We start from the raw sequence: 22,662 nt of genomic DNA on the forward strand, positions 1-22,662 counted from the left end.
ATTTCGAAACTGTGGAATTAAACTGAATTAAAAATGATTAGACTTTACAGAAATGTGAGTGGAGTTTATTAATTGATCAGATTATTATTTATCAAGTCATATATAGCAAATAACCATAAAAGCACATTAAACTAGAACTAAATTTAGTAAATGAATATATGAATACTCTAATCTTTAATCAATACCTTAAAGCCATTATACTGTTACATCGATAATAACAATACTAAGTGTTGCTCTTGTGTATTCTCATATCTCATACCTTGCTAATGTCTCATATAAATGTAAATATTTGTTCCCTTTGCATTGCACTGACATGTTTGATGCCAGGTTTTGAATTGTGTGTGTGTGTGTGTGTGTGTGTGTCCATATGAATTTGGACATTTTTTAAAAATGCTTTTACTTCAAGAACCAAAAGATTTATTTTTGGTTACTGAGAGTTTTTTTGGTGTTGTGTCATTGCAACAATGTGCAACAGTATATACAGTTTAGAAATAATTCCAGTTTTCTCCAGGAAGGTGGCCATTATGATCTGGCCAGTAAATAAGCCAAACCCATGTGTGCACGTGTGTGTGTGTGTTCTGGATGATGCAGCGTTGTTGCAGGTATTAAAAACTATTCGTCAGTGTCAGACAGGTCCTGGGTAAAACCCTGCCAGACCAATCAACACACAGACCTTGTTGCTGATGGCAACTGACCAAAGAGGCATGGGGATGAGAGTGAAGAAGAGAAAATGCAAGTGCATCCTTCTGTAGTAAAAAATAAATCTTGATAAACACTAGATTTGTAAATATAATATTGTTTTTAATTTCCTTATGTTTCTCTTTCCCTAACTCCCTCCCCCCTTTTCCTCTCACCCCTTTCCTCCTTCCCTCCTTCCTCTTTTTTTTTTTATAATGCTCTCCTGTTTCACCTTTTCTGTCCCTCTACCTTACACACTTACTCTTCTGTATCTATTTTTCTCAGTCTCTCCATGTTCAGGCTATAATACAGGGGTCAGATAAGCTTCAGAATCACCAGAAGGTCAGCTCAAAGATCGATGTACCAAGAAAGAGGGAAAGAAAAAAAAAAAAAATAAACAGAAAAAAAAAGAAAACCAGCCACACAAACTCACTCAATCAATGGCTTTTTATATTTATCTGAGGAGGAGCAGTAGGTTCTTATAGTGTCTTGGGCCTCAAAGAGCTTTTTTAAAGCTCAGCTTTGATAGTCAACAGCCAACGACACAATCTCTCTGTCTTTTCTCTGATCCCGTGTGTGTGTGTGTGTGTTGTGGATGGCTTTGGATTGCAGCAGCTAGAGGTTTGATAAATGGTTTGAGTTACGGTAGGTTTTATATTTGATAGAAATCTTTTTCTATCTCCTGCTAATTAAAAACCTGTCTAATTCGAGTGAATTCGAATGAAAATGAGAAGAACTCTGGAGTGTTGTTAAAAAAAATGGTCAAATTAGTGCATTATGTTAGAAGTTGCTGTTGGCAAGATCATTAATGAGATCATATGATAAACTGAATTACACCACACTGTGAAATAAAATGTGTTCAGGTAATTTTGTGTAAGAAATGAATGTTTATGTTAAACAATACTCTTTATGAATGCGTATGAAACATACTGTAGGAATGAATGCAGGAATATGTGAATCACAGACAACTACATGTACTCACTTACTTCCTGAATGTACACATAAATGTTGTGTGTGTGTGTGTGTGTGTGTGTGTGTGTAGCCCCTTGGCGGACACAAACCTTTTGCACTGCAGCAGAAGCAACATCAGTGTAAAAGTTCAGTCATTCACCCAAAACCACCTCGTCTTCACCCAAAGCCACCTCCTTTTCTCTCTTGCTTACATGTTGCTCCAGTTTGCTCTTATATATAAAACATGCTCTAGAAAAGATTGTAAAAGAAATGCCTTATACGATAAGACCATTTTTGGTTTTATAACTATCATTTGGTTTACAGATCTTTTTCTATTTATTTATGCCAACTAAAAAAAAATCTGTCATGTAGAAGGATCTTTGTATCAATTTTCAGTTTGTGTATATTATTATAGCCACAACAAAATTCAGTTAAAGACTCATATACTGGACTTAATTAGTGCTCTCTATACAAAAAAAAACTACAATCTTCATTTTTAATTGAAAATAAAATCATCCCATTTAAAATATTGCCTCTCAATTATTCCAAGAAGAAAAAGCAGGAGAATTGATTTTTCGGTCTTCCACAATAAATTGTAATAACTTACAACGACTTGAATTATCAAGTTATATTTTGTATGCTATTTGTTTACATCGATTTTCTGGCTTTCGTGCTTTGTCAGATATCTGCTTAAATGTAAATAGTATAAGTTGTATGAAATAAATAGAATTTCTAAATAAAAATAAAAATTCTAGCTCCTGCAAAGGAAAAGAAATTTCTTTGGGGGTTTCCCATGAGTCTGTAGTCCTAAGGCAGAAATATTCCACAGAAAAAACACAGTGAAATTTACTTTTACTGAAAATGTAACTTTTGACAAATATTAAAAAGGGCTGAAATTATCATTCTTACATCTAATGAGGTTTAAATCACAACATTTTTCAACAACAGCAATAATAATAATAATAATAATAATAATAATAATAATAATAATAATAATAATAATAATAATAATGATACTATTAATAATAATAACAATAACAATAACAATAATAATAATAATAATAATAATAATAATAATAATAATAATAATAAATCTTTCCAAAAATAACCAAATCTAATGTTGTGGCAAACATGTATTTTACGTGATCCAGCAGAAAGTTTTTTTACCTTTTACCTTATACATATGAATTATTATAGTTATGTTGATTTATTATAACATTGTTCTTGCTGTTGCTTTATACTCAGGTTTATTGGCCATGATAACCAATATCAGTGTGTTTAGATTTCCCAGTCTACTATATTACTGTGAAACAAGCAAAAGTATGATAAGAGGGAAATTAAGCCTGATGTTTAGCAGATGCTGATCTGAGAACAAGTAAACAGGTTGCTTGCTTCCTGCCCTAATCATCAGCTCTTTCCCTGTCCTCAGGGGACACTGAGAGTCCTACAGCTAGAACCATTAGCAATTAGCATGAATATGCTACAAGAGAGAGAGAGAGAGAGTGAGAGGGACAGAGACAAATCTCCAAGCAGAGAAGGAACAGGGAGAGTGTGTGAGGCAGGAGGTCAACATTCAAGTGCTTTTCCCTGTTTCTTCTCTTGCGAGGCCAAAGAAGAGTCTCTCACACACACACTCACACACACACACACACACACACACGCTGTCCACCTTCTTCACACACATGCAGAGACAAAGAGAGAGAGAAAGAGAGAGAGAGAGAGAGAGAGAGAGAGAGACTTGCACTTCCCTGTATTTATCTATATTTAGCATTATTATTAATATTATTTAAGTTGTCTCACTCTACATTTATTTTCTTATATGGGCGTTCTTTGAGTTTCCTTATTTTTTAATGCACTTCGATGTTTCAGCTACTTTAAAAGGCCATGTGAAATAAGTGTGATAAGTAAAAGTGTGTGTAAAAATGATTATTAAAATTTCAGAAAGCTTCTAAAAACAGAAAAAGGGTTTCTAGAGTTGGGGAAGTGCATACGGGTCTTCTATAATAAGATGATTTTCTAACAGAAGATTTATTATGGCCAAATCACAATAAAAAGAATTTTGTTTTCATTGGAATTTAACAATCAGAAGCTTCTATTTTGTCTCCTATGAACACATGATCATGCTACGATTTTTTTTTCTGAAAAAACATTGCTAAAGGATGGAAATGCTAAAGGATTCACAAGCGTCCCTGTCCATTTTTCTTTATAACTTGTTGTGGAGAGAAAGATTCCCCATCCTCATCTGTCTTGAATTTTTTTCTCTCTGCTCTGCCATAATTTTCCTTGTTTTATTGTGTGTCCAGCCTGCAGTGAAAATTACACTGATCTCTCTCTCTGTCTGTCTCTCTCTCTCTCTCGCTCTCTCTCTGTGTGTCTCTCTCCTCCTGTCTGTCTCTTTCTCTGTCTCTCTCTCCCCCCACTCTCTCTCTCTTTCTCTCTCTCTCTCTCTCTCTCTCTCTCTCTCTCTCCCCCTGTCTGTCTCTTTCTCTGTCTCTCTCTCCCCCCACTCTCTCTCTCTTTCTCTCTCTCTCTCTCTCTCTCTCTCTCTCTCCCTCGCTCCCTCAGCTCTTCTCAGCTCTCAACCAGTCAACGGACTGTAAAGAATAAATAATAAAAAAGTATTGATTATTGTGATGACTGCACTATTCAATTAGGTATTAATTTTGCCCTCCACTGGACCTATCCATGCAACTCAAAGAGAAGAAGGGATGTAAGGATGGATGGATGGAAGGGGTGGATGGAGAGGGGATGCTGGTTTAAATGAATGCAGAGCGAGTGGCACTATCGTTCAGCAGCAGTGGAAAATGTGTTTACCTCTCTGGCAAGGGGACAGCACGGGGGGCATATTGACGCATCGTTGAGTTTCTTGTGCTTAAGTGCTCGGCAAAAAAAAAAAAGAGAGAAAGAACTCCAGCAAAGCGATGACAAGCGACATTGTTGCTGCGTATATGAGTATTGACCGGTCCGCTTCACCAACGACAGCTTAAACTATTCCTATTGATTAACATTTTCATAGATTATCATGTGTCACATCAAAGTCTGCAGTGCTTGGGCTGATGAGCGCATTTGCAGCGGCCCCTGAGGGCCCCCAATCATTGAATCACCCTGAAGGGGGGGTAAACATGGTGATGTTGAGGTCTGGGTAGCCACCTCCCCCCTCCACCTCCCTCATTCAACGCAACCTCCCCCTCCTTTTTTGTTTTTCCTTCTTCTGCTTTCAGGATAGATTCGAACTGATCACCTGTCCCTATTTCAGAGCCACTTAGGCAGAAACTTCTCTCTAAATAAGGCAGCGGGAGGGAGAGGAGAGGTTTCTATTTTTTTTCTCCTCCTGCCTGAATTTGTTTATGATGTGCTTCACCATCAGGGAAGCAGGGAGGAGGTACATCTAAGGAAGGAGGGGCAGAACGAGAGACAGAGAGATGGAGAGAGGCGAGAGGAAAAGAGAGTAGAGGTGACATCTCTGGTGAATCTCTAGAGGCGACCCCAGACTTGAACCAGCCGATGCTTTTCCTGTCAGATCCTTTTTTGGCCTTCGTGAAGAGTCAACTGCTTCTAAATTTCTAGCGCTGATCTCTCTAATCTTTGGATATCTTTACTAGTAGTACTTCAGCTCATTTTCCTTTGATTCTGGAGACACCATTTTGGTAAGTTTTTTTTTTTTTTTTTTTTGCAAATTATCATGAAGTACCAGCTGCCCACACTGCTGTGGGAGTTTTGCACTTGTGATTCAAATTAACGCATAAAATGATTATGGAATGCTACTTTTTTTATGTAGCCTCATAAAAGTGCTCTTTGGAATGAGTTACGCTGATTGCAAGAGTGGAAAGATGAATTGGGGCAATTAAGAGTATATGTAAATTTCTGTAGGTACTTGACTGAAGTGTGCCATTAAAATTCACAATGGTGCATGTTGTTCCAACTCTTACGCTGAAGTGCTACAATTTATTATTTTTTTAAAAAAAAAACAGGATAGTTTTAAACTACAGATTTAAGCATTAAAAAAAAAAATCATTTTACCTGTAACAGAGAAAGAGCAAAATAAGCACATGATTCACTGGATGATTTTAAACAACTCAACATAGTTACATAACAAGATTTATTGCAGTGTAATACATGAGAGAATAAAGTATGTAAATAAGGCCTTTGGGGCACGTGGGACACAAATGGAATTGTTTTGAATCTCTCCAGTCCATGAGAGCTAGTTCAGGCAGCAGAGAGAGAGAGAGAGAGAGAGAGAGAATATGAGAAAGAGAGAGTGCTGTGTGAGTGAGTGATCAGCTCTGGAGAGAGTGAGTGTGTGTGTGTGTGTGTGAGAGAGAGAAATAGAGAGAGAGAGACAGAGCAAAAGGTGGCAAGAGCAGGAGAAGGGGAACAGCAGAGAGCACATGCGAGAGTGTGTGTGTGTGTGTGTATGTGTGTGTGCGTGCATTTGAGAGCGATAGCGAGCGAGAGAACCCAAGTGCTAACCGGTGATTCTCCCCTCCTCCTTCCATCTCTCCTTCCTGCTCCAGGCTCCAATGATCACTGGGCAGCTGAGCAAGCCGCTACTCTCCCTGCGAGGAGAGATGGAAGGCGCCGAGCTGCGCGAGGACGAGAGGGCTCCCAGCCCGGACAGCGAGACTAATGAGGAACCTCTCCTTCTGCCTCCGGATGCCGAAGACAAGCTGTACGGTGAGTACATCATCTTCATCATCCTCACCTCTTTTGTCTCGGCCCATCTTTCAGTTTTCTGCTCTCTCGTTTTGACCACCAAGCTTTGGGGCCACACACGGCACAGCCAGGGGGTTAAAGAGAATAGTTGATGTGTGTGTGTGTGTGTGTGTCACTGAGAGATGAGTTAAAAAGTTTTGCTTGGAGGAGTTTTAGCAAGTGCTGATAAAATACCAGCTGTCAGGATTGTAAAAGTGTTGGATGAAGCAGATGAAAAGAGTTTAAAGAGAAGGTGGATGACTTGTATCACTTATTATTTGGTAAATCTGTGTGCATCATTTTGAAGGAATAAAGCATTATACAGTCAGCCAGAGAACTGCTGTGGGTCACCTTACCATGAAGTTAAATAGCTACCGGGGTGTGTAGAGAGTCTGTCTGTTTTTTTAATGATGATCACCATAAATTCCATAAAGTCTCATTGCCAGGAGAACAACTTTTCTTATCATGGAACTGATATCCCAAATTTTTTTTTTTTTTTGGATGGGGAGCTTTGGGATGCAGCCATGCTGCACGTGAGGACATCGTTTTTCGTTCAGAATGCAAAAAAAAAGTATGACAGAATCTGGGGCAAACTGGCAACAGGAGACGCAGACGCACTCATCTGTCACACTGGGTGACATTTCTTCACATTTGCAATCTCCTTGGCTGAGACTGGAGATAAAAATGAGAGAAAGGTGGGATGCCTAAGGGGGAGAGAAATGTGATTGTTGTGTAGAGAGAGAGCTATACTCACTTTCTCCATTCTCTCACTCTCTTTTCAATAGAGAGCTCTAGATCTCTATATTCTTTAGTAATTTCTAACAAATTACCTCAAATAGCATTTTATTAGTTGTGTTTTATGATATTGTTGCTGATAGAACTAAACTTATTAAACTTGTTATGCCTTTTTAAAGAAAAAATAAATGAATGAAAAAGCTATATTTAGTGCATAAAAACCAAGTGGTTAAACCAAGCAGCAATCCGATTTTATTTTCCAAAGGTTTATTTTGCTCTGTATGATTTTTATAAACATGAAATTGATTATTCATTTAAAATTGAGAGTGTAAATTTCTTTTGTGGCATTTTCTGCTACTTATTTTTTAGTATTTGTAGCTGAAATTCAAAGACCAAAAATCCTATAACCTCGCCAATTGAATAGAATTGTAAATATATCGTTTACTGTAGCTTTTAGATCAAACTTATAGTAACTTTCTGAAACTGGATATCAATTTACATTCTTGTAGTCGGCTATATTTAAAGATCAACAAATGTATTAAACCAATAACATTAATCCAATCTTCTTTGGTTTATTAATTAATTAATTTATTTTATTTTATTTTATTTTAAAAATATATATTCAGATTGAATTTTTCTGTTTTATAGTGAACTCATTGTGATGTTTTTTTTTTATTTTTATTTTTTATTTTTTATTAGTGTCGCTTCGAGTTTTTGGTATCTTTTTCATTTCATCCTTCACATTCATTCATTTTTGTCTCCCAAACACATACAAACGCCCATGTTCAAAACACACACACACACACACACACACACACACACACACACACACACACACTGTCTATACCCATCTCTACACATAAACTGTCTCTCTCTAAACGTAAGCAGCGAAATATTAATCTTAAACAGATGTATAGAATTATTTAGACTCAACACTAGTGATACTCTGAAGGTAAACAAATAAAACAAAGTAAAAGCTGATATTAGACATTTAAAAGTATTTTAATGTACTTCTGCAGCTTTACAAATGAATATCGCAGTAATTTCATTTTTCTGTTTGTCAGTATATGTTGAGTATTTTACACTTTTTACTCCTTTATTAATAAAAAACAGACATTTACACTGAAATCATATCAAATATATTCTTGTCAATGCAATTAGATTAATTCATATCAAGTCCTAACTGAGCAGCACATGGTGTATTGATCAGTAGGAAATATTTATTTTATAAATCCTTTCTTTTTTTGGTTTAATGTTGTTTAACTCATCCTCATTATAGATTCTTTCTTTCTTTCTTTCTTTCTTTCTTTCTTTCTTTCTTTCTTTCTTTCTTTCTTTCTTTCTTTCTTTCTTTCTTTCTTTTACCTTCTTGGTATATACATGCACTGCAGTGTTGTAACAGAAATTTTCAAACACAGTGCATCATGTTCCTGTCTCCATGTTCATGTTCCTGTGTGGAGATTCGGTGTATGTTCTCTCCGTGTCCGTGTGGGTTTCCTCTTTTTTTTCCTGCCTCAGTCCAATAACATGGCAGTAGGTGGATTAACTAAATTGCCCTGAAGTTTCATTGAATGTTTGAATATGTGTATGCATGATACCCTGCCACGAACTGGCATCTCATTCACGCTGTATTCCCACCTTGTACTCCGGACCAAGGGCAGGATGGAGCGCTTACTGAAGATGAACGAGTGAATTAATGTGTGTCATAGGTTGTAAACTTCAGAGTTGAATAAACTGAATCAGACTTTACTGTCCCTGAGCTTGTTGTAGTGCTCATTTTTTAATGCCAGATACAGATTCCTTTCATAGTGAGCTTTTCGTACTTTTCTGTTATCTTCACTGTGGTTACTGAATCATTCACAGTGGTTTCAAGATAAAATGATATAAATTATTAAATAATGTAAATAAGCCAAGAACCTAGTGGCTTAATTGTCATTTTCTAATTTATAATGTGTTAAATAAGAATATATACTTGCCTTTAGTGTGCACTGCTAATGTGTGTGTATGTGTAAATCTCTCTCTCTCCCTCTCTCTCTCTCTCTCTCTCTCTCTCTCTCTCTCTGTGTTTAGTTCTTCCTTCAACTCTCTTGCATTTTCCCCTGGTCAGTGGAAACTTAAGAGAGATTTGCACCTGTTATATCACCAGTTCCTCCACAAGCTTCCTGCATATTAGTCACTTTGGTTAAAAACATCTGACAAATAAATGCATTTAAATGTAAACTGAGCTGATAACCAATCTGAAAAATGAATAAGGGATAGATCTGTTTGATTTTTTCTACCAGGTTTCATTTCTTTCATCAACATTTTTAAGTAAGTGTCACTTGATTAAAAGATTTTGGTGAATGTATCACATCTGACAGCATTGCAGAATTGTGGTAAATTCTCTTTCATTAGACTGAGGCAGGTATTCACAGCATTACATCAGACATTGAAAGAGAAGTATAAGGAGCATGGGTTGGTGTTTTGAGATGAATTATACATCAGACATCAGCAACCCCCCTTATGAATGCCAACCAACATAACACGGGTCTGTCTTTGTGTGTGTGTGTGTGTGTGTGTGTGTGTGTGTGTGTGTGTGTGTGTGTAAAGGGAGCAAAATCTTTTGGATATCTGCATAGACGGTGGATATCAGTGAATTATTTTTCTGTGTCTTTTAGGATGGAACTGGGACTGTGATGTGGCTTGACATTAAGGCGAAACAGTGTTAGCATGGCAGGCCTCTGCTGATTTGGGAGGATGCGTTAGTGTGTGTGTGTTTGTGTGTGTTGGGTGGGGGATCTCTCTTAGATCCCCATTTGGCCTTCACTGTCAGCCCCCTGATTGGTCTGGAGGATTCCATTGTCAGTCTGATGAATTTTTAAGGATATCCCAAGGCAAGATTCACTACGAAAGACAGAGAGAGAGAAAGAAAGAGAGAGAGAGAGAGAAAGGAGAGAAAGAGAGAGGTAACTACTTCATAAAGGCAGAGTTACAATTTTCTTTAATAAGCATCAAAACCCGCTTTTGTGGGCTGATTTTTGTCATTTTTCACCTTTATGTATTCAACTCATCATCTGTCTTTTCTAGCTGCTATGACTGCAACAATAACACACATGTAAGCATGTGATAAAGAATAAAACTGGTGCTCAATGGTCACATATATGTGCGTGTGTGTGTGTACGCATTTATACGTTGTATTGCCATTAAATATCTACACTATTATATATATACTGTATATATACTGTATATGTGACTGAGATGGTACATATGGCTTCTCAAACTAGGCTCTATGATTTTTTAAATGTTGTTAAAATCACAACACATCATCATCCTCAAAACGATTAGATTTTTTCTTGTTTTGTTAATGTAGAATTATTCGCCTATTTGGCTTGAACCTAATTGCAGTCAGAATAAAGATTTTCGGGTTCGTATGCCTCCAAAATGTAGCCCAAAATATTACTGTAAGCTATGACATAATGAGCCTGATATTTATTATGTTCATTAAATAGGTCTGCACTGATGGGGTCTCTAGAGTTTTTTAGATTTTAGAGAAAAATTGCCTGCCAAATGTGATCCCCTCACGCTAAATAAGAGCAGGAAACTGTGTAAAAACATGAGAAAAGATCTGGAAGGAAAGTGCTGAGTTGGTTGTGTCTGTGCTATCAGGCCTGTTTTTGTTTGTTGGGTGTTTATGGGCTTGTTTCTCATTTAGAAGTAACTAAAACCGTGTCAGATAAAGAGTGTACCGATACCTGTGAACATCATCCTTCCTCTATATATTTATAATCATTAATAAAGTGAGGCACTGTTACTGTTGGTCAGTGGTGAATATGGCTGAAATGAGAATATGGAGATCTAATTTGAGATCATATTGAATGAAAACCGAATTTGAGACTGAAGTTCCTATAAAGTACATTAATGTCTCTAACAATATGTTTTTTCACTGTATTTGTTAAACAGTTTCATTCCTGAAATCATCTTGTAACACTACTACTACTAATAATAAATGACATACATGTTTATGTCTATATTTCACATTGGTAGAATGTAAGGATGAAGATCTCCACGCCATTTTACAACCTTTTATTAAAGATTATTTAAATATTTATTTCTAATATTATTCATAATGCCATTTCCTTCAGTTGTAAAGACAATTCACTATAAGATCATTCAATCTATTCTATAAAGTACATGATATGACCATAAATATGTGGACACCCGACCATGACGTCTCTTTACCAAATTGCTGATATCATAATCTAATTATATAATTAGTTTTAATGTTATAATAAGCTCCACTCTTCTGAAAAGGCTTTCCACTAGACTTTGGAGCATGGCTGTGGGGATATGGCTGTGATGATGAGGTGTACACGTTTTTCTTTTGACCATATAGTGTATGAATGTCAAGATTCCTTAAGCAAAGCTCTCTCTGAACATGGACCGAAATTGTGTTATGCAGTGTGGCAACAAGACTGCAGGGAGCAGCAATTGACTTTAATATTCCAAATATGAACACACCCTCAGTGATGCCTCGGGTTATCCGTGCAACATGATATTAATGATGATGAAATAAATTATTCAGCTTATTCTTATAACATATTTTAGCTCTCAGAATTTGATTAGGTTTGTATGTCTTAATCAGCTGCCTGTAGTGTGACGGGCGGAATGTGTGTTGTGTGGAGACATTTGAAGAACTCCCAGGACGCATGTGAATAATATTGCAAATATTGTTTAACATTTGAATAAATGTAGAGCAGAGCAGTACAATGATGCAGAGGGTAGCACTGCTGCCTTACAGCTCCGAAAACATGCCAGTAGGTGGATCAAAATTTCCCCTAGGTGTGAATAAGAGTATGTGTGTGTGTGTGTGATACCCTGCAGTGCACTGGGTGATTGTTCTGACATTTAAACTTTTAGCTTGACTCCTGAAAAATACACCTCAAACTTCAATTTTTTTCTTTAACTATTTGAAAATTAATTGTTTTTACATGTTTAGCCGGGTTGAATATATATTTTTATTTTTAGAATAGAAGTGGCAAACACACCAGCAAAGATCTATGCTAATGTCACAGTGACAAAATTTACAAAATTTTATTTATTAATATGTCTTAGCTAACAGGCTTGTGGTTTTCATCATCAGTCAGTTTTGCATCAACACCAATAATCACTAAAAATTCATTATCCTCTTCCAATGATCTTGATGAATAAAGTTCCTGCTAAACAAATCTTTCATGGGATAAATATGTTCAATAAAGTAAAAAAAAAAAAAAAAGGAAACTTTTCCTGACTTATAATAGAAGACTTGAGGATAAGGATGTTTGAAGCATGAGATGAATTAAATGGGTTCCAATATTAATGCAAAAAAAATCTATTGTAATGATTCAGGTATAGTTATACTCAAGCCAAGGTTATATTATTTATTTGAAAATACATAGGTTGTAATAAAGGACAAATAACCCATTTTTAAATGTCTTTATGGCTAGAGAATGCTGTATCATGAAACATTTTTTTCACAATATTTGTAAAATGTTCTTTCTGGTACTTTATGCCACATAAGTTCTTAGAAAGATGCCAACGTTGTTCTCTTTTATCCAGGCAGCGTGTATCGAGACTCAGCAGAAACAGGGAGAGAATACGAGATATTCTAGATGAGTTGTTCTTGTAACTGTTTTGCTTGCCAATGAAATTAAATGTCATGATGGAAGAGAGTTCTTTAAAAAAAAAAAGTTTTACAATAGTCCAGCAGCTGACCAATATATTTTTTTTTGTTTTGCTTTACAGTATCCAATTCTATAAGTAACAATTAATAACAGAGATTTTAGTTAAATGGCTTATTTATTTATTTACAATAATATGATTGTGACAAGTCTGGGTCCCATGCAAAGGCTTGTGTGAATTACCAGTAACAGCCGAGCCACAGCAAAGCCTCTGATACCCCCCCCAAAAAAAACCCTCAAAAAAATCGCCTCCTTTCTCCCTTGATTCTATATAGCACGTAAACTCTTCTTTTAAAAAGCTAATTTCTCCTACGTTGCACTCAAGCTGCCACACACACCTCATCCTGTTTATTGTCAACGAAAAGCGGTGGTTAGAAGGCCAAACTGGTGTGTGTGCTTGTGTGTAAGGGTACAGCGTGGCATCTACTCTTTTCCCGCAAGATCCTTCTTCTCTCCAGCCTCCTGAGACAAGATAATAAGCCACTCCAAACCACAATCCAGCATTATATTCAGCGACCAAAGCCTCATCTCTTGTCACTATGCGTTTTATTGGGGCCCCGGGATGTGATGCTTCTATCATCAGCCTGTCAGAACGAGAGGGCCGGAAAGACAAGACCACTCATTTTGTACACTTAACGTCCAAGCCAAATGGCCAGCACTTATACTGAATCTGCTGAAATGGAGGACACGTTTCAGCCCAGGGGTCACCTTCAGCAAAAAGAGAGAGTGAGAGAGAAAAAAAAAGGTGAATAGATTAAAAAAATGTGTATTGATTTGTGTAATTAAGGGGGGCGTTGAGAGGAAAATGTATCTGTTATGGACAGATGGATATGGTTTATGCTTCACTGTTCTTATGTGAAGAGTAATATCCAAATTGTCAAATGTTTACCGGCCACAGGACTACAGACATGTTATGTCTAGTGGAAGAAACCTATTTTGACACTGTAGTGCATTTTCAGGGCCATCTCAATGTACCTCCTCTCTACTTATTATCCAAAAAGTGTCCTGGAGATATACCATTTTTTGTTTTGTTTTAATGGTTAGCCACAAGCAAAATTAGTACTACCTTCTTATCCTGGATTGCTCCATACACATATAAGTACACACACACACGCACACACACACACACACACACACATGCACGCACACACACACACACACACACACACACACACATACACGCACATGCAGGCATTGCTTTTAAAATCCCTCCCTTGCAAGCCCCAGAACAAAACATGCACATTATGTTTGTGTAATCAGCTTATCCGTGAATAGGGAGGAGGAGGGATTGGTCCTAATGCAACGAGAGCCTTGATGTGCTTTGCTGGGCCTAAGTAATAAAGTGACACACACACACACACACACAGTCTTTTCAATGAGACCAGCCTGTGTAAATAGAGCCCAGTGGCCCCAAGTGCCTCTTCTAAGGAGTTAGATCTCATTATAGACATGGCCCTCAGTCATCTGCTTATAGCCAACACCCATTCCCATTGAACTAATGTGTTCCTACCAAGCATGTGTAATCTGCTCGCTAATGCGTCTGTAGTGCCCATAGCTACAGGTAAGATGCTGTTCGAGCACAGGGTTGATGGACGGACGGCCATGTAGGAGTTGTACTAGGCCCACTTTTGTTTTTGAAACATATTTGCAGCAGTTTAAGTGAGTGTTTTAAGCTTTTATAATGGAGTACAAATTTAGCTGTGTGCAGACAATTGGGTATAAAAGGCTGCAATATAAAGCATTTTGTCTAAAAATGTTGTTTAGGAATGTTTTTCATCAGTTAAGGTCTCAAATTGAGCTTACTCTATGCAAAATGTACCTCCATTTTACAGTTTAAACACTTGCAAAGGGTTAAAAATGAAACGTGGGTTTAACAATTACAAAAAAATACAGTAAAATCAAATGAAAAATACTGAATTGAATATTTATAGAAATCAGTATGTTATGGTAGGTCCCAATTGTACTAAATACTTTTTGGTTTCTAAATTACATTATTGCTTTAGAGGATGGTCTAGGGCTAGAGAAAACAAATTAGGATAATATTCTTGTAACAACAGACACGCACACTTACAGCAACAATGCAGCATTGGACATGATGATCAGACCACATTATCAGACTAATGTGTTATTAAGCATCCATGTAAACTCCACTGACACCAGTTTATTACAGGAAATACCATGTGAGGTAATTTTGCATTTTTATTGCATGCTGAATCAGAAATTTATTTACACTATGTAACCCATAGCAGATCCAGAGCCTATTCTGGTAACATCTTGTGATACCGGTCTATTTGCAGGACGCCATGTACATGCACACACACACTGATTTAGGACAGATAATCCACCTAGCTTGATTGTCGGTGGAAACTGAGGAACCCAGATGAAATTCACACTGTCATTAGAAGATTATGCCCAGAAACTCTACGTAAACAATAAACCAAGCTCAGGCTTGACCAAGGGATGCATCAACACTACATAATACACCAGTGTGCCTCCAAGCTTATTCAACTGAATTTCAAAATTTCCTGAAATAATGAGGTTAATGTATCATCTGATGATTTTTTTTTGCACTTAACATTGCTCTCATAAATCATTGTCACTATCTGTACCATCATGACAATCAGAGACGTTTGAGCAATTTTACTGTCCCAAATGTTTTCTAAAGTTCCATCTAAAGTAAGCACAATACATTAAAAGTTCAAATCCCCGAAGTGTAAAAGCACCACGTCTTCTTCTTCACGTTCTTGGGCAAGGCTCTTAACTCTTAACCGCTATATTCCTGGATTGAATTCTTCCTTACTTGTAAGTGGCTTGGATAAAAGTGTCTGTGAAACAAATAAACATTTGCTCATCATAAGATGGCCGTATAAATGACACGCTCTCTTTACTTGGCAGAACACTAACCTTTATGGGACACAGACGAGCTGCAAATCACAAACAAATTGTTTTTATATTCATACAAAATGTAAAAGCTGTCACCACTTTATAGAATCAACCTTGGCTCATCAAATTGCTGCTCCTCTATCTGTAGTACGCTGTAATTGAAGCAGTCACCTAATCATATACATCGAGTGTGTGGTTGAAATGAAAATCTCAGGGTTTTCTGATGTAGTCTGGTGCGGGGCTCGGCGTACGGACGTTAACAAGAGCCCGGACGGTCTTCCTGAAGCCTTTATTATTTATGACGGTTTCTCTTTGAGCACTGACCAGTACTAATGCATAACCTTCTGTCCTTCTGCCTTATTCGCTTCCTTTGAAACCACAGACTGAGGAGATGAGAGGCAGGAGAGTGTGTCTGTGTTCATATATAGAAGAGGTAGATGTCTGTGTGTGTGTGTGTGTGTAAGAGAAAAAGAAAACTAGAGACACTAGTTATCTGGGAATTTTTTTTATCACCCCTGCCCCATGCACACACACCAACCTCATGCTTAAGGACATGGAATGAAAAACTGTGGGTGCCTCTGTTCTTCCCGAATGGAGTTTCCGTGGCTTCAAAGCCCCACTCTTTCTGCAATTTTTTTTCTTCTTCTTTATTTTTGCACCCTTCACTAGGTGTTGAGACAGGGCACTAGATGACCTTGCGTGGGAGATTTTGAGAGAGAGAGAATTCGCAGCAGGTCGTCGTCAGTGCCCTCCGTCTGCCTGTGTTTATGATGATTTGTATTGATCCTCCATGAAAGAGCTCACAGAGAAGGTGGGGTGGAGGACAGAAGCAGTGGATTAACAGGTGAGGAAATAGAGGCGGGATGGAGAAAAGCGTAGCGAGGCAATGAGATGATACAGAGAGTGAGGTTTATGATGTAGGATGTATTGTTTCTGTTTATTGGATTTGGAATCTTTATATTTCTATAAAGATCTTGTCACTAGCAGTGGTTTTTTGGGGAAAGTATCTGAATAGTAGTGGACTAATTAAACAAAACAAGCATACAACATTGTAGTGCATAAATGAAAAATAAGTAATGAAGGAAAATTGCTTCTTTAAATTATGATAAAGCCTCTTGGGTGGTGCAGAGTTCAAACTACTGCCAAATCACTGTGAGACAGAGATGTTTGAATATTGAATGATTTAAATGTTTTGCTGGGAAGGATAGTCATCTGTCAGAGTGACACCATCCAGCTGCGGCCCTGTGTGAAGGAGCTCATATATATATATATATATATATATATATACAGAGAAGAGCAGTGAGTGTTCTTAAATATGGTGACTTGTGTTTAAATGGGTTAAATGTTTAGAAGTGGCACATATTAGACACATGATTAGTGACTGTGTTTATTAGCTGAACATCGGCTATAATTAAATAGGGAGAAAATGTAATGTTTATTTGTTGAAAACAATGTACAACATTGATAACCCCAGCAAAAGAAAGTGCATGGTAATTAACTAAGAGGCTCTTTGGAGAATTTTGTAAATTATAGATCATGTCTGTTTCGCATAATTATGAATTATGATGAACATGTAATGTGGCATGCTTCTACCTAAAACTTCAAAATACAGGGAGTATCAGTACTAGTTATTTTGTCAGTCTAAAGTACTTCCTAAGTCAGAAAGTCAGGAATGGTGTTTAGGTGCACAAATGAATACAACCAAATTACAGATATTAAATTTAATTTACTTCTGATAACATTAATCAATCAATCAATCAATCAATCTTCTTCTTCTTCTTCTTCTTCTTCTTCTTCTTCTTCTTCTTCTCCTTTCGGCTTTTCCCTTCAGGGGTTGCCACAGCGAATCATCTCTCTCCACCTATCCCCATCTTCTGCATCCTCAACACTTGCACCCACTAGCTTCATATCCTCATTTATTACATCCATATACCTCCTCTTTGGCCTTCCTCTTTTCCTCCTGCCTGGCAGCTCCCTGTCCAACATTCTCCTACCAATATACTCACTCTCCCTCCTCTGGACATGTCCAAACCATCTTAATCTGGCCTCTCTAACTTTGTCCCCCAAACATCCAACATGAGCTGTCCCTCTGATGTACTCGTTCCTAATCCTGTCCAACCTTGTCACTCCCAAAGAGAACCTTAACATCTTAAATAAATAAATAAATAAATAAATAAATAAATAAATAAATAAATAAATGAAAGCAGCTGGCAATTATGGCTCAATATTTTTTCTTCCTTCAGAATTCTGACCTGATATTGCTGTGATGAAGTTTAAATCTCTCCTTTTTAAATCAGTTATGCTTGATGCCTAATTACACAAACTGTATGTGTGGCCAGTTTCAGTCTTTCAAGACTAATGGACACAAACAAAAAGCCTCATTAAATCATTTATTGACAGTTATTAGCTTTAAATAACACACAACACAAACACATTTTCATGCACATTTTAGTGTTTAGTGCTTTAAGTAATCTATAATTAAAGCTTTAAAAACACTGATGTTTCAAAGGCCAAGGTAGAGAAAGGTCAGGACATACAGTAGAGTCGTAATTTGCTGTAAATTTAACAATACTGGCAACCCAGGATGCTAGGACATTACTGTGACATTTACAGTATTTTTATTTTTTTTTTACATTGTATGTATGACTTAAAATAGGAGTATAGAACTGAAGATGATGATTTAATCCATTTTTAGGCAAAAAAATATATATGTATAATTGTGTCATCAATTACATATTAAAGCATGGAATTGGAACAATTTTTAATATTTCCAAGAACATTATAACATGTTTAAAAATGATTTCTCTGACCTGTTTTTGTTTGCTAATGTATCTGAAGGCTGCTGTGTCATAAATGAACATAGTTTAGATTCTTTTAAAATGGATTTAAATAAAACTAGATAGTATTTGAATGTCAATGTTATAAAACCAACATAAGCTTTAATCCTTGCTTTAAAGCCAGTCAGTTAAAATCCAGTTAATGTTGATTTAACCAAATTCTGCTGAGAATTATGTTACAGTAATTGGATAATATATTACAAATGCCAGGTAATAAAATAAAATGGTATTTCTGCTAAACAGATACGAAGCCACCAAACAAAGCATATTTTCGGTGATGAAGCTGATAAAAGAGATATAAGAAGTGCCCTTCTGCAGGACACGGACAGAATGGTGGTCAGGAGGCGGAATCCTATTTGTGGCAAATACGGTTAAGATAATTTGCGGTGGGGTTAGCACGAGCGAAAAGCAGGATGACCCCAGCATTCCTCTGGCTTTCTCTAAAAGGGTTAGAGATTCCATAGACAGGGGATGGACCTTGAAGTCTCTGCTTTCGCAGATGGGCCTAAAAGGATGAGGAGTCATCCGGGCACATATTTGTCTCTTTCAGCCCTGAAGTTGACATTGCTTGAGGATGATGAGCGTAGAGGAAGCTTTGTGAACAGATGTGTCCATCTGTGTGGTAGCTACATCAACACCGCATTCACTTCTTCAGCTGCCTTGCCTTTCTATACATCTGTCATTAAGTGCTTTCTTCTTTAATCAGTAAAGTTTAAAAAGATAGAGCAACATGTGACGTTTTGACATCTGAATATAAATGTACTGAGCAATTCTTTTAAGGATTTCATAGTATTATAAAATAATTTCTTTTATTTATAAAAAAAAAATTATTTATAATTTTTTTTTAGTTTGTATTAAATTTCATTGTTTCAGATAATAGCCTGAAAGAGCTATTGTTCAAATAGCATGAAATCATTTTCATTGAAATTGGTTCAATGGAGCTATAATGCTATTATAATAAAATAAATAAATTATCAGCATTATACAGGATTTTTATGGCATCCTATTCCTGCTTTGTGCTCAGTATTCCTGGGACAGGCTCCAGATCCACAGTGATCCTGACTAAGTTGAAGAATAAACAAATAAAGGTGAATGTTTTTTTTCCCCAGTAATTAGGATTTAACATTAGTTAGTTAATTAATTTCATTTCACTGTGCTTTTAATCATTGAAACAAACATTTTTTTTATATTACATTTCACCTATTAATTTGTCCTGGTTTTAATTTTACAGTACACTTAGATCAAATCAGTCTTTTGGCTTTATTATTATTTTTTTTAATTTAAGAGTTAAATTTCAGTTATTTTCATATCTTAGGAGACAAATGATATCCTCAGAGAAACAGAAACTTTTCTAAAGAAATAGCGAGATTTGTTTTCTGTTAATTTTAATGACTTGTTTTTAATAAACATGAATTAAGATAAAGAAAGTCAGATCAACAGATCCTTATTTAGCTCTAATGTCTGATTAAACATTCAGACTCTAGCTCTTTACCTGCCTGCATCTGCTAATGGAGTATAAATGCATTGGAGTATTTCATCTAAATCCAGCAGAGTAGATGAAGCAGATTGATCTGTGAAACACCATGCTCCAGACTCAAGGACAGTACTTATTTGTTCACACTGTGCTGTAGACAGAGCATTTTTTGTTTCACATCCGTTTCTCTAAATCTCCCTCTCTATCTGTCCCAGCACATCGCATTTCCTCTGCTCCTCTGTTCCCTAGCATCTATTTCTCTAAGCTAAAGTACTGTTCCTCTCGACCCGTCAGCTACATTAACTAACCTGAATCGATGGCCGCACAATTTAAACACTGTTCTGGTTATTGACTGGATTTGCTTTTGTTAAATGCATCTCATCAGTCATTAGGACAACACACTGAATCCCTTCAAACCAAATCACATGATTGTTGTAATAAAAATACATTATGATCCAAAGCACATGCCATCATTGAGATGTGTTTGAGAGAGCTAATTGCTTATTTCTTAATGGTTAACATTGGAGAGGTAGGAAAAGAGAAAATTAAAAAGGATTTTTGAACAAAAAGTTACCAACAGACAGCTGTTTAATATAAAATAGTCTGCAAATCACTTTCCTGGTCTGAGCAGCTGAAAAGAAGGCACCGTTTGTGTCCGGCTTTGTCTGTAGCGTATTTGCAGAATGAGAGCGGAATGAGATGATAAGTAGATGATGTGGCACAAAGCAAAGCACCAGCAGGAGAGCTATTTAAGATCTACCCGAAGCTCGCTGCGCCTTGCCCTGTTGATTTTGAATAGACGGATTGAGCAGCCCCCTCCGCTCCTACCGGCCAACTTATGATATAATGGATTTCCACTAAAATAGCCAGTGTTAAAACTCCTTTTTTTATAGAGGGCAAAATTGATTCATAAATGCACTCAGGGGCCAAAAGCCAACCCGGCGCTTTACAAAGCTTTCAATAACGGCCATTTGATTCAGAAATGTTGGACGGAGGTGGCATGCAAAATGGTGATGGCAGCAGTGGTGGCTTGGATGATTGTTTTGTGGTTGTCTGGTGGGGGGTGGGAGCAGGGTGTCAATTAAAGCTAGCTCTTTGCACTCCGTAGAAAAAAAAAATTAATATGTGCTGACTTTCAGACTAGGTCTACCAGATCTATTCATCCACACACCCCGGTCACCACTTAGATGATCAATGCAACTGAGTGTTTTTTGTCTCCCTTTAAATTAAAGGTGGTCCTTTTGTTGTTGTCTGTGGATTAAATCCACTGATACGCAAAGCTGCCATTTACCAGATCTGCATATTATCCCGGACATCAGTTCGGCTTCTTTTGACAATCAAATACTGACACAAATATAACATTTTATCATCTTACAAATCGGAAAAAACTGCATTTATCTTCCTATAAAGTCCATTTGTAGTCCATTGTGTTGATTATAATCAGTTTCCAGGTCACTGCTTTATAAAAGGCCCAGCTCCTCTATGTTGTCACTGGTTATGAAAAATAAAAATGATCTATTTTTAACATCTATCCACATATAACACACATATAACACACATATAACAGACTGTATGGAAACAAGTAGAAATAAACAAAGCTCAACACAGAAGCTTTCATAATGAGCTTGAAAAAGCTTTTTAATTTTTCATTTTTCCTCACATGTTCCATTTGCCATATACAGCATTTGCTAAATCCCACCCATTAGCTTGCTCTCTTCAACACATGACACCTACTAGCCTGACAGGGTAAAGTTCCACACCATGTGAATGCAACCACTACATCTACTGCATCACAGGGCAGCTGAACATAATTTGAGGAAAGCACTTTCTGCACTCTTCTGCATAAATGAGCACACAGAAACACACAGGTTAGCGTCAATGATAACGGCATCCCTCACACCCTGGGAGACTCCTGGCCATGGATGGCTGTGGCATCATCGGGAAATGTACTTGTAATTCTACGCTTTTCTGTTGCACCACTCAGAAGCAACCTTTTACATGGTTCAATGTTAGCCTCATGTGTCACACACCGATCATTACGGCTCAGAAACACATTCACCCAGCTCAAATACAGCTCTCCTTAACACGCAACACAAGCAAGCGGCAATTTCTTTGGACAAAATTCTGCTTGGTGGTTCACACATTTATTACAGTTTTTAATAATAACTTCTCCTCACACACTCTTTTTTCCTTCATTGGTAAAAGGTATAAAACAGCATTCAGCATGTATCTAGCATGAGTTTAGTGAATGAAGGAAACATCTTGTCATCTGATGCTGTTTTTTGTGTCTAAACGTCTACAAAGAACTAACTTCTACTGCATTTCTATCTGAAAAGCGTATTGCAAAAAAAAAAAAAAACGTTTAGAAATGAAGGGATTCATCCATTTCAGTTCAACATCTTTCACCAACACATTTGTCTTCAGAAGTACCTCAGGAACACTTTCAGTTTCAATTATACAATTAATAAAACCTGCATAAAAGTGTCTTCCTATAAAAGTACAGTGTTATATACAGTATACAAGAAAGTTTCTTGCCATCAGCACTCTACACATAATTACATTCTCAGTGTTCTGAAGGTAATCCTCTTAGAGGGCAGCTTCCTTTAATAAACAGGTTAAAAGAAGAGCAGGATCTGATAATGGGACACAACAGTTGCTGAAATCCCCAGACATTTTCTCTGTCAAGCTTTTTAATTTTGTTGCAGTGACACAAATT

The 22,662-nt window shown here is 36.9% G+C and overlaps 1 protein-coding gene across 3 annotated transcripts in view; it reads left to right on the forward strand.

Moving 5' to 3' along the window:
• The first annotated feature begins 5,071 nt into the window (after nucleotides 1-5,071).
• pou6f2 (POU class 6 homeobox 2) overlaps nucleotides 5,072-22,662 on the forward strand; it is an 86,953-nt gene continuing 69,362 nt past the window's right edge. For 2 of the 3 annotated variants that reach the window (XM_058376052.1, XM_058376054.1), the window contains exons 1-2: nucleotides 5,072-5,276; nucleotides 6,144-6,303. In XM_058376052.1, the coding sequence (XP_058232035.1) occupies nucleotides 6,150-6,303 (154 nt within the window). In that variant the 5' untranslated portion in view covers nucleotides 5,072-5,276; nucleotides 6,144-6,149. Of the gene's footprint in view, nucleotides 5,277-5,957; nucleotides 6,304-22,662 lie in introns of those variants that run through there. The other variant, XM_058376053.1, reaches the window with a different exon arrangement.

The sequence above is a fragment of the Hemibagrus wyckioides genome, linkage group LG23 (genome assembly GCF_019097595.1).
Source record: "Hemibagrus wyckioides isolate EC202008001 linkage group LG23, SWU_Hwy_1.0, whole genome shotgun sequence".
NCBI lineage: Eukaryota > Metazoa > Chordata > Actinopteri > Siluriformes > Bagridae > Hemibagrus > Hemibagrus wyckioides.